The 15,882-nt window shown below is 34.4% G+C and overlaps 2 protein-coding genes and 1 non-coding gene across 3 annotated transcripts; 1 reads left to right on the top strand and 2 right to left on the bottom strand.

Annotated features, from left to right (window-relative positions):
- The first annotated feature begins 5,745 nt into the window (after positions 1-5,745).
- On the top strand, positions 5,746-8,412 carry LOC145610466 (uncharacterized). Its single transcript, XM_081665804.1, has 7 exons — positions 5,746-5,937; positions 6,054-6,297; positions 6,926-7,126; positions 7,231-7,894; positions 8,019-8,122; positions 8,227-8,286; positions 8,375-8,412. The coding sequence occupies exons 1-7, from the start codon at positions 5,746-5,748 to the stop codon at positions 8,410-8,412; spliced, it is 1,503 nt and encodes a 500-aa protein (XP_081521930.1).
- Positions 8,413-9,783: 1,371 nt separating this feature from the next.
- On the bottom strand, positions 9,784-15,536 carry LOC145610074 (eukaryotic translation initiation factor-like). Its single transcript, XM_081665334.1, has 9 exons — positions 15,123-15,536; positions 14,343-14,414; positions 13,900-13,995; positions 13,518-13,721; positions 12,699-12,793; positions 12,125-12,212; positions 11,699-12,049; positions 11,366-11,608; positions 9,784-11,267 (listed from the first exon to the last, which is right to left on the bottom strand). The coding sequence occupies exons 1-9, from the start codon at positions 15,291-15,293 to the stop codon at positions 10,242-10,244; spliced, it is 2,346 nt and encodes a 781-aa protein (XP_081521460.1). The 5' UTR covers positions 15,294-15,536; the 3' UTR covers positions 9,784-10,241.
- Positions 14,689-14,795, bottom strand: LOC145612889 (small nucleolar RNA snoR103). The gene has a single exon (XR_014106800.1). It is a non-coding gene; the product is annotated as a small nucleolar RNA snoR103 (small nucleolar RNA).
- Positions 15,537-15,882: the final 346 nt, after the last annotated feature.

The raw sequence follows: 15,882 nt of genomic DNA, 5'->3' as shown, positions 1-15,882 counted from the left end.
CAGCTCTTTCTCTCTCTAAAAACTGGTACAACTTTTTTCTCTCTCTAAAGTTCTCTCCCCAAATTCATTCAAAGCTTTCAAAGAAAGATTCATCAAATTATTCATTCAAATCTGCTTGGAACTCACGAATTTTGTCCGAATTCTTCATTAATTCAAGTGTTCGTCAATACGTTTGCGATTTTTAACGATTTTTGGGTATTTTTCTATCCGATTTTGTTTTTGGCGAGTTTCTAATCGATTTATATTTATTTTGTTCGATTATTTATTAGTTCGATTGTTTGATTGTTCGATTTTTTTGTTCTAATTTTGATTTTTTTTGTTCGGTTTTCTTTGCGATTTTGATGCTATTTTACTGCTATTTTTTTCTCAAATTTTCCCAGCCTTTTGCGATTTTTGTATGCTGTGATTTTGATGCGTTAATTTCTCAATTTTTTGCTCTGATTATGTTCGATTTTTTCTGTTTTTGTTTGATTTTTGTGATGTTCATTTGAATAATGATGTGCCTTTACTAGTTTTTTAATGAACTTTACCAAAAGATCTTAGCTGCTTCCAAACACCTTCTCTATGTGTAACATGAACATGCTGTTTTATACTCCGTTTAAATGAATTATGGAGCTTGTTTGATGAATGAATTAGAGATGTGTAGTAAGCTTCATGATGCTGCTCCTTGCTGCTTGAAAGATAAATCGTATGAGAAGGATATTGAGGACCTGATATGTGTATATCTTTGATTCTATTTTTGTTATAGCAGCAAGCTTATGTATCAAACTGCTTTAAATACATCAACATGTAGCTTATTTATTTGCAGCCTTTTTACTTTCAGTTTAGATATGTACTATGGGTTTGTTGGATGTGGCTTAATTATTAATATATCCCCTTTTCATTGAAATAAAAAAAAGAGTGAGAGATGCTCTTGTTTATGTGTTGATTGTTGAACAACATTTTGTCTATTTATGCTTGTGAAAAGTTTAGAGCTAAATGAGCTTGGACGTGAATATTCAGCTCAGCTAGGTTATGTTACCGACGTATCGTAGTAGTCATGGATTATTGATAGATCATCCCTCCAATATGACCATGAGTAAGTGATGCGTATTTGAGTACTACTATACTGGTAGTTGTTTGACTGATAGATCATTTGGGTAATTTTAGTTGTTTTTAATGCTTAACAGATCATTCGAGTAATTTTAGTTGTTTTTTATGCATTAATCAGTTTACTTCCTATGTTCAAAAGTTTACTTACAAGTTCTAAAGTTTTTAGTCTATGTTCTAAATTTTTCCAACTATATTCTAAAGTTTACCTATACAATCTACACTAACCCCCAACCAGATAATAATGATGGCCTAGACAGCTTGTCATCCCTTCCAACTCTAATACTTACAAATGTTAAACATATAGCACTCATGATAGATCAAAAGAGGGAAAGCCAAATGATGGCTCGAGTTTTAAGACCAAGGACAAGGACAACTAATCTAGTTCATAAAACAAAAGTTTGGGTTCTGAATATTATCATGGGATCAAATCCACTATGTTCTAAAGTTATCCTTTTATGTTCTGAAGTTTAACCTCTATATTATAAAGGTTCTAAAGTTATCCTTTTATGTTCTAAAGGTTTTGTTTATGTTCTAAAGTTTACTCTCTATGTTACAAAGGTTCTAAAGTTATCCTTTTATGTTCTAAAGTTTTCGTTTTAAAGTTTACTCTCTACGTTATAAAGGTTCTAAAGTTATCCTTTTATGTTCTAAAGTTTTCGTTTAAAAGTTTACTCTCTATGTTATAAAGGTTCTAAAGTTATCCTTTTATGTTCTAAAGTTTTCGTTTTAAAGTTTACTCTCTATGTTATAAAGGTTCTAAAGTTATCCTTTTATGTTCTAAAGTTTTCGTTTTAAAGTTTACTCTCTATGTTATAAAGGTTCTAAAGTTATCCTTTTATGATCAGAACAAATTAGAATCCATTGTCCTAGTGAGATTTGAGAGCTGCAACCTAGTTTTATGCTTGCTAGTTCATACTTGAGTAAGTGTGGTATACTATAGATCAGTTTGCCTATATGATGTGATGGGATTTTGTATGTGATGGTTTCTGTGTTCATGTCTCTATGTCTTTTCCCGCCAAGACTTACAAAATAGAATAATATTAATACTTCAAAGAAGAAAGATGATGATTTTGATATTGATAATTGCGAACTCTCTAAATGTGACCTTCCCTATTGACTAAGCTGATGCTATTGCTATTGCTAATTTGATATTGCTATTGATAAAGTGAAAATGAGTTAATGACACATGCAAAGCTAAATATTTAGATATGTTTTACTGTCATGAATCTCATGATTGTCTAAGCTTTTAATATAAACCTTGTCAATGTCTGTTACTGGCAAAAATTGAATCTCTTATTGTCCAATCAACAATTGCTTATATTATTTTTGATTTGATACATTAGGTAAGCTCAAGGTTTATATTTATTTGAATATCTTATATACATTAGCCTACTAGCTCAATGGGTAGAGCATTGTGCAAATGCACAAAAAATGTGGGTTCAAATCCCACGTAGGTTGATTTGTGTAATGTGGAGACAAGTGTATGTTTAACTTTAAAGAGTTTCGTTTTAACATAGTTTCCCTAAGTATTTTTTGTTCGTATAACTTAGTCCTATATATTTTTTGTCAAAGCTTGCTTGGTTAATACTAGTCTTAACATGGGATAGTCCTTGCCCTCCCAAATGTGCACTACAGGACTACTAATGACAGTATAAGCAAACTTAATGTCTATCTTTTTAGTAATTTTTTTAGTTCGGATGCTTTATATACATCAGCCTACTAGCTCAACGAGTAGAGCATTGTGCAAATGTGCAAAAGATGTGGGTTCGAATCCCACGTAAGTTCATTTTCATAGTGTGGAGATAAGAGTTTGTATGCGAGTTAAGTTGTAACAAAGTTTCCATAGTCGTGAATCATTTCGATCACCAATTTATTCTTGTACGAAATATAACTTAGTGATAATTTAATTTTCTTTTTGAAATTATTTTTAGAGTTAACCTATGTAGGAATCGAACCTACATCTTCTATGCATTTGCATAGTGCTCTGCCAATTGAGCTAATAGGTTTAGCATATGTTCTAAAATATACTAAATTTGTTCTAAAATTTACTGAATTTGTTCTAAAGCATGACTGAGAATATAAAAAAGATTCGTATAATCATACTACGTACTTTAGAACATAAGCAGAATATTCTTTTTCTATATTCTAAATTTTTTTTGCCTACTCCTATGTTCTAAATTTAGTCTACTTATGTTCTAAAGTTTTATTTTCCAATGTTCTAAATTTAGTCTACTTAATACTTATGTTTTAAAGTTTATTTTCCTATGTTCTAAATTTAGTCTACTTATGTTCTAAAGTTTATTTTCCTATGTTCTAAATTTAGTCTACTTATGTTCTAAAAGTTTTTTTTTTTCTTCCTATGTTCTAAATTTAGTCTACTTTTCTAAAGTTTTATTTTCCTATGTTCTAAATTTAGTCTACTTATGTTCTAAAGTTTATTTTCCTATGTTCTAAATTTAGTCTACTTATGTTCTAAAGTTTATTTTCCTATGTTCTAAATTTAGTCTACTTATGTTCTAAAGTTTTATTTTCATATGTTCTAAATTTAGTCTACTTATGTTCTAAAGTTTTATTTTCCTATGTTAAAAGTTTTTTTTTTTTTTTTTTTTTCTATGTTCTAAATTTAATCTACTTATGTTCTAAAGTTTTATTTTCCTATGTTCTAAATTTAATCTACTTATGTTCTAAAGTTTTATTTTCCTATGTTCTAAATTTAGTCTACTTATGTTCTAAAGTTTTATTTTTCTATGTTCTAAATTTAGTCTACTCATGTTTTGAAGTTTTATTTTCCTATGTTTTAAATTTTTTCTACCTATGTTCTAATTTTTTTCCCCTATGTTCTAAATAATCTTTTTACCTATGATCTAAATACTTTTGTCTATGATCTAAATTTTTTTCCTATGTTCTATTTTTTTTCGATGTTCTAAATTTTTTCCTATATTCTAAACATGTACTCTACATTTCTTCTTATGTTCTAAATTATATTTTTGTCTATGTTCTAAACCTATAGCCTATGTTCTAAATTTACCTATGTTCTATACTTTTATTTCTTCGGCCTATGTTCTATTTTTTTTTTCAAATGTTTTAAATTTTCTTTTTCATATGTTCTAATTTTTTTTCTTATGTTCTAAATTATTATTTTTTTTGTCTATGTTAAATGTTTTCCTATGTTCTATAAATTTTTTTCCTATGTTTTAAATTTATCCTATGTTCTAAACCTGTGCTCTAATTTTTTTTCTACTTTCTCCCTTGCTGCTCAACCACTAAACCTTCACCACTCCTTCTCTTATCCTACACCGCATCTCCAATCCACACCCTCACTCACAGCCACCCAATTCAGCCTACCCCCTGTTGCTCCCTCACGCAAAACCCTCCACCTCTGCCAACATCACAACCTTCTCATTCCTCTTCCACCAATCACAGCCAACAACCACCACCAAATTCACACCACCATAGCAGCCGCAAAACAACAGCAATACCCACACAACAACAATCATTCGAACCCTAAATCGAACGAAATAATGAACAAAAATTGATCGAAATAATGAACAAAAATCGAACAAAAATCAATCGCAAAAATCAAACAAAATAATTTGCAAAAATCGAACAAAATAATTCGCAAAGATTCGAACCCTAAATTTGCTAAACTCGAACTCAAAATAATCAAACTCCATCCAAAAATCCAACTCAAAAATCGCACAAAATAATACGCAAAAATCGACTCCTAAAAATTGGAAAAATCAAACCTTAAATCCAAACCCTAAAAATCGCAAAAATCACCTATTAAAACTGCAAATTCACTTGAACATCATGCTACTTTCATGAAAATTTGAACAAAATCGAAATGAAAAACATACCTGAAGCGAAAATCCTTCAAATTGCAACTTCTATCAGATTTTTGGGGGTTTGAGGAGAGAGAAAATGAGAGATCCGGGAAGAAGAGAGAGAAAGTTAGAGGAGAGAGAAAAGGTTGGGAGGTGGGTAAGGGGATTGAAAAAGTTGAACACGTGTTTTAATCTTAACCGTCTAAAACAACTTAATCTTACGGTTGAGATGTGTTCTTATATATCTAGGGTTCTTATATATCTAGGAGTTCTTACCGGATCCCTCCCCTATATATATATATATATATATATATATATATATATATATATATATATATATATATATATATATATATATATAAAAGACCTTAAATTATAATACTCAAACTTCCTTTTTTTTTTTAAGAAAAACATTAGCACAAATTATATTCAAAATCAAGCTTCGCTGAAATACTCAAACAATCACATTTACTTACATTAGTTATTTTAAACACCTAATTTTTGTATAACATTGTCACCTTGAGCCCCCCAAAAAAAGTCATTACCCTTGGAAAAATAGAGAAGTAAATAATTTATTGCTCATTTTTTTTTTAAAAAAAAAAAAAAAAAGAAAAAAACCATAGAACATGGCGCTGAAACAGTGAAACTCTTAACATTACCCGGTAAAATTAACCCGCAACTTCATTTTATAATTTCAAACTTCTCCCGCGCAACCTCCTCCATTTTTATCTTCCCTCTTTCTTCTTCTCTTTCTCATTTCCCCCCAAATTTCTTCAGATTCAACTCCACAATTTTCTCTCTCTAACTTTTCTCTCCTCCTAAGTTAAAAATGGCGAAGCAAGGAAAAGGAAGAAAACCCGATACCACCACCACCAACAATAATATAGGTACAGGGAAAATAACTCCGGTTCAAGTCGCCTTTATTGTCGATCGTTACCTTGCTGATAATAATTACTCGAAAACCCGGTCCGCTTTTCACTCCGAAGTTTCCTCTCTTATTTCCAAGTCATTTCTTCAAGAGGTACTTGTTCAATCAAATTGATTTATTTTTGGGGTTATTTGTTGTGTTTTTGATTGATTTTGATTTGGGGTTTTTTTTTTTTTTTTTTTTTTTTTTTTTTTTTTTTGGAATTACAGACACCCAAAAGTTTGTTGAGTTTGGGGGAATTGTTAGATGAGTATATTTGGTTGAAAGAGCAGAAAGTGATTATTGAGCAAGAGAAAAATGGGTTGGTTCAAGAAAAGTGTAGGATTCAAACCCTTTTACAAGGAATGCAGGATTTGATGAATGTTTATAATTCTGCTGCTACTGTTAATTGTCTTACTCCTCCTCCCCCGCCTCCGCCTCCGCAGCAACCTGCTTCTGTTGCACCTAAGTCAGGTTTGTGCTTTCTTCATTGGTTGATTTGAAGTGGGGGTTTTTGGTGGTTTATTTGTTTGGTTCCATAGAATGTTTTTTGGCTGGATTTGTTGGGGAAAAGGGTGTTGGTTGTTTAATTGGAATTGCATTTTACTTGGTTAATTTGTTGGGTTGGTTTCTAGGTTTGTAAAATTGTGGTAGTTTCCTAAATGAGGACATTCTGTGAATTGAGAAGTGAAAATTAGGGATTTGTCAAAAACTCGAGCATGATCTTCCTTAATGTTGGATAGTCTAGCTGTTGAATTTCAATTATCTAGATGTATACAGGACATTGAGTGTAAAAAATTGTTTATGAAAAGCATGTAATGTTTTAGTCTTCAATATTTTTCATCTTCAAATAGACCCAAGAAGATTGTGTCCTATAAGTAAATATGTTCAAATTCAATTAGTGATCTTTCAGATTAAGATAAGTGTTGGTGAAGGTTATCTAAAACCTTTTAATTACCTGTCGTGGCGATTGAGTTTGTAGATTATAATGAGAGCAATGCAAAAAAACTGTGCTTGCAAACTTGTTGCAATTCATATGGTGAAAGATTGGAAACTACCCTTTTGAAATCAACTCCAATGCTGGTTTTTCTCTGGTTTTCAGGTTATCCTGCTTACAGAACTCCAGTTATGACAACGATGTCGATGACACAAAGTGTGAAGGTGGATCATACCAGTTACTCAACACCTAACATGAGTTCGCGTCCTCCAAGGAAGAGAAAAACTTACAAGGATGCCCATGATGTACCTCAAGCACCAAAGAAATATTGCACTCCTATAACCAACAACTCATTCTATGACAAAGGTTGGTTTTGGTAATATATTGTGTGCATCAATGCAAGTCTATAAATTTTTGCAAACTTCAATTCTCGTTACTGAATTTGCTTCTTGCGAAAATTAACTCTGCAGGTAGTAATTCAGCTGCACAGCCAAGTAATGCAGCTAAAGGTCATGCTCATCAGTCTCCTCCACTTCAATCACTGTCCCCTAGTTTTGCTCAAGGAGGATCGCCGATTCAAGGGTCAAATTTAGCAAAGAATTTATTTGATAAGCCATCAGGATCTCCAAATTCAAATTCTTCGGGTCCCAAAACACCCCCTCGAGCACTCTCTTCCCAGAGCGATAAATCTACTTCTCCCCTTGAAGATGTATCTTCAACTGCAAAGTCTCAACATGATAGCACCCCTCCTGAGACTACACCCACCAACTGTACTATTTACTCCTCTAAGACGATTATTGTTAGTCCTGCTAAGCACATTTCCATTGAAAGGAATCAGTGTACTTTTTCATCGCCTGTCAAATCAAACAAGCGACAGGGCAATAGAGAACATGTCAAAGGGAGACTGGATTTTGACAGTACTGATATGCCGACAAATGTGGAAACTACCAGTGGGGATGGAAGTAGTGCCAGTTCAGAATCTGAAAGGGAAGGAGACATTTTTGACTTGGGTTTGGATGCCTTTGGGCCAGACTTCTGTCTGACAGAGCTCCTGACTGATTTTGGGATTGATTGTGGAGGTATTGACTATTCCTGCCCATCAACAGCAGGTGCTTCAACTGCTGCAGTTACAGGGTAAGTGGGTTTTGCCAAATTACTGCATTGATTCAAAGTATTTATTGTGCGACTGTACGTAGTATCTGGTTTCATATTGTTATTATCATACTCCTGTATATGCTTAAAGTCGGATGGAATGCAGTTTGATTCATGATGGAAACAATGAAGAATTGGAGAGTAGCCAAGATTTTGTAGAGCATTCATCAGCTGTTAGAGAAGTTTTTACAGGAGACGTGACAGGAAATGGTAAAACATTTTTAAAATATAACCCGTCTTCAATTGATTCGTCATTCATTCCATATGATTTGGGGCTGACATTTTGCCATTTGTTTTTAATTGTTTTATTGCAGGTTCAGATTCCGTTACTTCAGTCAAGTCCATGAGAAAGTGCATTAGAATAGTTAGTCCTAGTAAGTATGCTTCTCTTATTGCATTCTCTTGTCAATGGTACCAAAAATAGTGCTACTCACTAACATAAACTTTGATTTATGATTTCAGCAAAATGTTCAAGGAATAGTTCAAGCCATGAAACATGATCATGAAACCTTAAGCGCAAGAAGCTAACCAGTTTAACTTTCAGGCTGACTTCAGCTGACAGTGTTGATGACATAACAATACATCACACTTTCCTGCGATTTTCATCTCTCGGAGAGTTGAATGAATTTAGGTTTAGGACTAGACAACTTTGCAGTCACTTCTTGCGCGATTGTGTTATGTTTCTAAAAACAGATGTTCACTGTAAAGTTAGGAACTTAGGATCAGTATTTGTTGCTCAATCTTAATGCAGTGATGCAATCCTAACTATCTACATAGATGTTCACTGTAAAGTAAGGAACTTAAGATCAATATTTGTTGCTCAATCTTAATGCAGTGATGCAATCCTAACTATCTACAGATATCTTCCTCTGCAATAGTGTATTTACCATCATTCATTGAATCTCTATTAGATGGTTACTGAAATGCGACTTATATTAATTCTTAAGAAGCATGAGAATTGCTTACCATCAGAAGAAAAGAACGAGAAATGCTCGGTGTAATTTCTTGTTTACATATGGGGTTAGCCATCTGGTAGCCATTTCTAGTTTCAGCATTTTAGTGTACTTCGTTAGAACTGCAGGGTGCTACTATAGACAGAATTTCAATTTTGCAATTTGGAGTAGTTGATCAGCATTCAAATAATATGATGTCTTAAACACATACTGGGGTTTTTCTAGAGTTAAAATTGAGATCTGTTATAGTAATAAACTAATAATTCAGTATTTTAGACTTGTTATACTAAGAGGCCTTGGCTTTGTGTTTGAATATTTGAGAGCTAGGAGAGTTTGTTTATGCCTCAATTATTCTTTAGTCAACAATTATGTCTTAAATATTGGACAGGGTCATACGAAATATTGGTTTGCATCACATACTTTATATTTGGGCCAAGTCTTAACTTTAAGGGTTACAGTTCAAATGTTGGTTCATATTATCAAATTAGGTACAAAGTATGATGTATATTAATAAATAACCACATAAAATTATAATGAATAATTTAATATTTTAAAAATTTTTGTTTATATTTTATGTTAGGCAAACGAATAATTTAAATATAATAATTCTTTTAACGCAAGTATTATTGGAAGAAGTTTATTTTTCAAAAAAAAAAAAAAATAATAATATTATTGGAAGAAAAATATTTAAAATATTGCTGCTGCCAAATGTCTTTTAATTTCGCCTTTAGTAATATGTAAAAGATATGGGTTAGCTACTTAGCTGTGCCAAGACTAAATACAGAGTAGCAATACACGAAGAACAGTATACACAGAGTAAAATCGTTCAAAGCAATGAAATTTTTTTGTGCATAAAGGAAATAATTAAATTTTGACACATTTAAAAGGCACCAAAGCAATCAGAGGCCTGCTCAAGCCTTTAAGAACAAAAAGTTGTCCAATTCGGGATATCACAAAATTCAGAAAGTAACCGAATACAGAACAAACTCAGTCCTTGACAAGGGCAAACCATCCAAATGTGAAAATTACACATAATCCAGCCATGCCTGACAGCAAAATCCATGGCATTATGTTTAAGTTCTAGACCAAAAAATTATCCCAAAAAATAAACATTTAAAAAAAATGGAAAAAAACCTACAAGTATGACCTTAGTCCTTTGGAGCAAAATATACAGTCAATAAAAAGAAAAACCCAGATCCTCACTGCTCCAACTCAGTATATAGTAATACATGGGTACTGACCTCAAACATGGGAGGAATTGTGAAAAGCATAAAACAAAAATGTAATCATAGGAAAAACGTTGGATAATTGCGGTGGACTACATTGAATTTCAAGTACTACTGTAAAAGGGGGGAAAAAGAACAACCAACCGGCATTCAGAGAAGGGCTCTGCATGCGTCAACATCAGCAGCTTGTGCTTCCAAAACTCCTTGCCCGACCACCCTCTCGGTGGCATCGAATATAGGTTTTCGGAATATTTCATCTTCTACTTTCTGCAGGACTTCTTTCACTACACTGAAGTTCAATCCCCCAGCCAAAATTAGCTTACCCATGATCTCGCCAAAATTATAGGGAGCCTTGGGAAGGTCAATAGCTACATCATCGATCATTCCACCGTAGAGCAAGCAACCGGTGCTTATATCACTAGCAGTGAAAACTCCCTTGGAAAACAGGTATTCTAAGAGCTTTGCAACCTGCTCAACACAAGGGGGGTTCTTATCCAATCCCAAATTAATTGCCTCCCTCACAATTTCTCTGTGATAAGAAGGTGATTTGAGCTCCTGGACGCATTGTAGCGCCTCATCCAACAGCCGGACACTAAAGTATTCCTCAAGGAGAGAGAGAGTCTTTCTTTTAAGTTCCTCAGGCTTAACATTAGTAGCAGCAGCGGCAGGTTTCTCAACTGGAGCTGCTGGTTCAGCTGGGGTGGGCTTGGCCTTGGAAATTTGGCTAGTGGGCTCCATACCTGAGCCAAAGCTTGGTTGACGGGCAGGTGGACCACTTCCTTGCAGTAGGGCACTAGTTTTACCACTAATGACACCACCACTTCCCTGAGGTAAGAGGTTCGGGTTCATTGGTGTTGTTTTGCCAACCAATGATGACTGGAAGCGTCCTCCTGAAGAGGATGCAGACACATCAACTCCCCTTGGCATTGACCTATTCCTTTGAACTTCCCAATTGTCATTGTCCATTCCTGGCATTCCAGGCATCTTACGCATGCCGGGCATCCCAGGCATCATACCCCCAGTGCCAGGGCGATTAACAGGGAATCCCCCTGGACCAATGTTTCCTTGAGAAGGAAGTACACCTCGAGCATTCCGCATGCCTGCAGTAGCACCAGGGCGCAAGCCAAGGTTTTTCTCTGCCTCGGTATGGATTTCAGTAATGGTTTTGGCTTTGACCTAAAGAACCATGAGCAAGAAAAGAAGATTATGACCAATATTATATTGAGAGCCAATGACGAAATTGCTTAAAGTTAAGTTAAAGACAGCAATCAAACCTCTTCACGCCTAGGAACCCAATTGTTAGATCGCATATCTAGAACATCACGGGCCATGAAACGCAAACGAGGGACAAGTTGGCTGTTTGTGCTCAGCTCCTTCAACCGAGCCATATAAACATCATTAATACGCCGTGACTTGGGGTTTTCATCTAGCTGCTTACCAATGGTATTGAAAAAGTGGCATATGGCCTCAACATTTTCCTCTTCTGGACAAGTTTTATTGTCAGGACCTAAAAGCTCCTACATTGTGTGTACAAAGCAACATCAGAGCAAAGCTCACACGAGGAACTTGTCTTACAAAAGAATGGACAAGCAGCAAATATCAAATACCTGTACAATATGATGCACAATCTTTTCAGGTACCATTTTCTGCTTCAGAAGTTCACCAATAAGACGTATGTTTCCAAGAGTACGGAGTTTAACCATTTTTTCCTTATCTCGACGTTCAGCTTCTTGTTCAGGGCTTGTCATCAGCCTTAGTTCAGCTCTTAAATTGTCAGCACCTTCAAATGCCTCTTGGCAATTGTTCAAGAGAATACGCTTAAAAGTGACTTCTTTTCCACCAGCTTCCTCTGCTGGAAATGGAGGAAGCTTTTCATTCAGATCAGAACATAACTTCGCATACATTTGGCAGAATGTAGGCTCCAGAACAGCTTTGTCAAATATCAAAGAAATAACACCCTGAAAGACAAACAAAAATCAGTCGCAAAGTAAGATTAATAACCAAATTCAGGAAATACGGAGAAAGACAACAACCTTTAGGATCTCAGCTGATGTGATACCAGAGTCGATTAGTTGATCCTTGAGGAGATCATACTTCTCAGGTGTGAGCTTGTTGAGAATACTGCATTGTAAACAATATAATATTATTACACAGGAATCTTGAACAAATGCCTGACACGATCCTACATGTCTACATTTGTAACACTTATATGGACTGATGGCAGCAGAACACATCAGCAATAAGACATTATTATAGATCTTATGTGATCATATCATTTTCACTGACCTATATATTCAAAAGATGGCATATGCAGCAGATAAACATTTTTACAGACTACAGGTTCAAAAAAAAAAAATTGTTATACCATATTGCTACCCATACCTTCAGATCAATAAATTAGTAATGAATTACTATAGATTACAGGCATCACAACTGCAGCAATTCAAGCTCAAAAAGCCATAAACAGCTATTTCTAGAGACTGCAGTATACAGTCACCATGACTAAAGACCAAGAGACCAAAATTATGTAACCTGGTAGTGAACGTATAGAATTAAATTTCCAGGAAGGCTGCAAATAAGGCCCAAAAAGAGGAAAAGACACATTACCCTTTCACAGTCTTCAAAACACGGTCATTTTCAGAGAGGGTGCCTCTTCTAACAGACCATGGCACCTCAGCCTTAATCAGAGCTGGAGTTGGACCCTATTCATGTAAAACAAAACCTTAAGTAAGCCTTAAAAAACAATAAACTATAACAGAGACAAAGAGCTGGAGATGGGGAAAACACTACTTGAAATTCAAAAAACAAATAAGCCTAATTACATACTTTTCCAATCAACTACAAAAAATTGAGTTAAAAAAATTAGCTACATATAGGTAAGCAGACTTGAAGTCACTAACCACAAAATTTACCTACATAATCATCATCTCAGACTGGTAAAGTAAGCCAGCAATCACAGGCATTATTACAGAAAAAAAACTAGCAATGCTCCAAATGCATAGATTCATATGGTCTAATAGGAAAAAAGACATGCACATAAAATTTCCAAGTTGTTCTGAATGGGGTATGATATAGAACATCACAGCTACTTATAATTTAAAGTTCGGCATGGGGTAAGTTAAAGAAAGTCTAAGCTACCTTAATACTATAGTTCTGCATGGGATAAGATACAGAAAGTAACAGCTACTTTAAAACTAAAGTTCTGCACGGGATAAGATACATACCCTAACAGAGCCCAAACTATAATAATAATTAATAAATTGCCAAAAAAAAAAAAAAAAAAAAAAGATAGAAGATGCAAACTAAAAAAAGATGAAATTCGTAAAATCTGGGAGCATAATAACATTGGTTAAAAATAAATAAATATATAAAAACACTGCTGATAGTCAGACCAGAATCAGAAAATTATACAATTAAAGAGATTACCCCTTGGCCCGAGGATATATTTGCCCTTGCAAACTGTGAATTAAATTGGTCCTGGCGATTAGAATCTGGGCCCCTGTTGACAAATTCTCTGTCTTTGATTGTCTCCCATGACCTCTCCTCAGCAGGGGCAGGTGCCTGAGTAGAGCGAGTGCGCCAATCCCGGTTATCGGGCTCAGAATAACGGGGTGTTGGTTGGCTTGGAGGCTGATAAAATGAAACAAATTACAATTAAAACCAAATTCTATATCATATATGGGGGAAATCGCATATTTAACCAAACATGCTCAGACCAAAGTTACTGAATGCAAAACTAACAACAAAAAAAAAAGGAAACTATTAAATAAAATAAGTCAAAACATTAAATTGCACAGATGACACTTACAATGACTTCAGCACGATTCCAACTCTGCTCTTCACCAAGCAGCTCAGAATCGACTTCTCTTTTCACAATTAGGATTTCCTCAGGAACCACCGCCACCTTTGTAAATAAACAATACACGTAAAAAAGATTACAGGATACGAAAATCACATTTGCCAATAACTCTACACAAAGGACTACCCCAAAAATCTCAATTCCAGCACCAAAAAAAAAAATATAATAGGTACAACCCTGATAAGTAAGAGATGGACCATAAAGGCATATAAATACTATAACATAGAAAATACTGCAGCTTCTAATCTAAATACAGGAATAAGTATACAAGAAGAACGATGTAAATCAATGAAAAGATAGGCAGCCAAGACAGCTCAAAATTTAATTAAATACATCATTAGTATTCCTGACTTGGATACAAACAGAAAAATATATTGGAATCAGAATAATACCTCTCTGAGTTGCAAGAGCTGATCTCGAGTGTAGCGGACTCGTTCACGACCCTCAAATCGAGCATCTCCAAACTACACCAACGGGGGACATACATAAATTAAGTATAAAGTTCTAATAAAAAAGAGTTCTTTTAACTACCTATAATCACATAATTTCATAAGCACTGAATTATAAATGAAAGAGAATTGCCAATGCAAGATATAAATCCCTAGAGCATCATGACACACAAGGTAAGCAAGACACACGTGCAAAGCAAGTCTGAACATAACACACCAGAGGAACATTAATTCAACATACAAAACGATATAAATTTCTTGTTAGTTCAGTTACGAGTGCGAATTCGACAAATATCTGTAGGTTTCTTTATGAGCGAGATACCACTCATTCATAGCTCACCTAAAGCCTACATATAACTTTCCGTCCACATTTACAGCAGTGAACACATCTTTAGCACACTGCTAAGAATCAGGACGTTCGGTTTGGTTCGCCATATAACCCGAAAACCTAACTCAATCCACTAATTAAACACAAAACCACTAGCAATACAACAAACATATCATGACATTAACATCAATAAAAATAACTCCACCATTCAAAAAGTTCCAAACTTTACAACAAAAAACACAACCAGATCAAAAACAACAATACCCAGATCCAAAAAACAACAACCCACTTAACAAAATCACAAAACAATCAAAACCCAGATCGAAAAAACAGCAAAATCAATCAAATTCAACAGATCTAAGACAGTAAAAACCAAAATTAAATCAAAAAAAGACCTTGAGCGAAGCACCGCCATGAGGACGAAGAAGCTGATTATCAGAAGAAGCAGCAGCAGCAGATGAAGACGATGAAGAAGAAGAATCAAATCGGGGTCCGAGAAATCGAGGGGCTCGATTACCTCCACCACCACCAGGTCTTAAGCTAATAACGGTCTGGTCAGCCGGCATAACTCAGCTAGCTACACGAAACGCGAAACAGCGAAGAAAATTAGGGTTTCAAAGAATTGAAAAAACGTCGGAAAAAGGGATTTTCCGGCGGATTGAAGATTCGACGAATCTGATGAAGATAACCAAAAAAAAGGGGATAAATAGAATAGATTGAATTGATAGATAGACAGATAGATAAGAGGAGAGAGAAAATTGAAGAAATTTGAAGAAAAAAAGGGTTTTGGTTTTGGGGGAATTTTCTCTCTCTACGGGGAGAAGAGAGAGAGACAGGGGAAAAGAGGAAGAGAAGAGAGGCTGTGAGGCTGATTTTAGGGACTACAAAAACCCTTTCTTTTTTTTCACTTGATGATGACTTTAATTTTTTTTATTTTTTTTCTTATCAATTTTTTTATTTTTTTGTCCTGGTGTGATTTTATAATTTATAGTAGTGTGTAGAAAATTAAAAAAGGAAAGTTTTTTTTTTTTTTTCATTGAATGTATGTGTTTTAGTTTCATTTGGATTCTACTATTATGGAAAGTTTTTTTTTTTATGGTGGAGTAGGAAATAGTGAATGTTAAGGATTTGATTTGGTGTGGTTATGATTGAGGA

This window comes from Chenopodium album, chromosome 24 (genome assembly GCF_948465745.1).
Source record: "Chenopodium album chromosome 24, dcCheAlbu1.1, whole genome shotgun sequence".
NCBI lineage: Eukaryota > Viridiplantae > Streptophyta > Magnoliopsida > Caryophyllales > Amaranthaceae > Chenopodium > Chenopodium album.
This window is presented reverse-complemented; position numbering and strand designations above follow the sequence as displayed.

What these genes read in the sequence shown, in the direction of transcription:
- LOC145610074 (XM_081665334.1), bottom strand. Translation starts at nt 15,293, where the DNA reads ATGCCGGCTGACCAGACCGTTATTAGCTTAAGACCTGGTGGTGGTGGA. An exon ending in GTTTTGAAGACTGTGAAAGG is followed by an intron (nt 12,213 to 12,698) that starts GTAATGTGTCTT and finishes TTTACAATGCAG; the next exon opens with TATTCTCAACAAGCTCACAC. An exon ending in GGGTTCCTAGGCGTGAAGAG is followed by an intron (nt 11,268 to 11,365) that starts GTTTGATTGCTG and finishes ATGGTTCTTTAG; the next exon opens with GTCAAAGCCAAAACCATTAC.
- LOC145610466 (XM_081665804.1), top strand. Translation starts at nt 5,746, where the DNA reads ATGGCGAAGCAAGGAAAAGGAAGAAAACCCGATACCACCACCACCAAC. An exon ending in CAACTCATTCTATGACAAAG is followed by an intron (nt 7,127 to 7,230) that starts GTTGGTTTTGGT and finishes TTAACTCTGCAG; the next exon opens with GTAGTAATTCAGCTGCACAG. An exon ending in AGGAGACGTGACAGGAAATG is followed by an intron (nt 8,123 to 8,226) that starts GTAAAACATTTT and finishes GTTTTATTGCAG; the next exon opens with GTTCAGATTCCGTTACTTCA.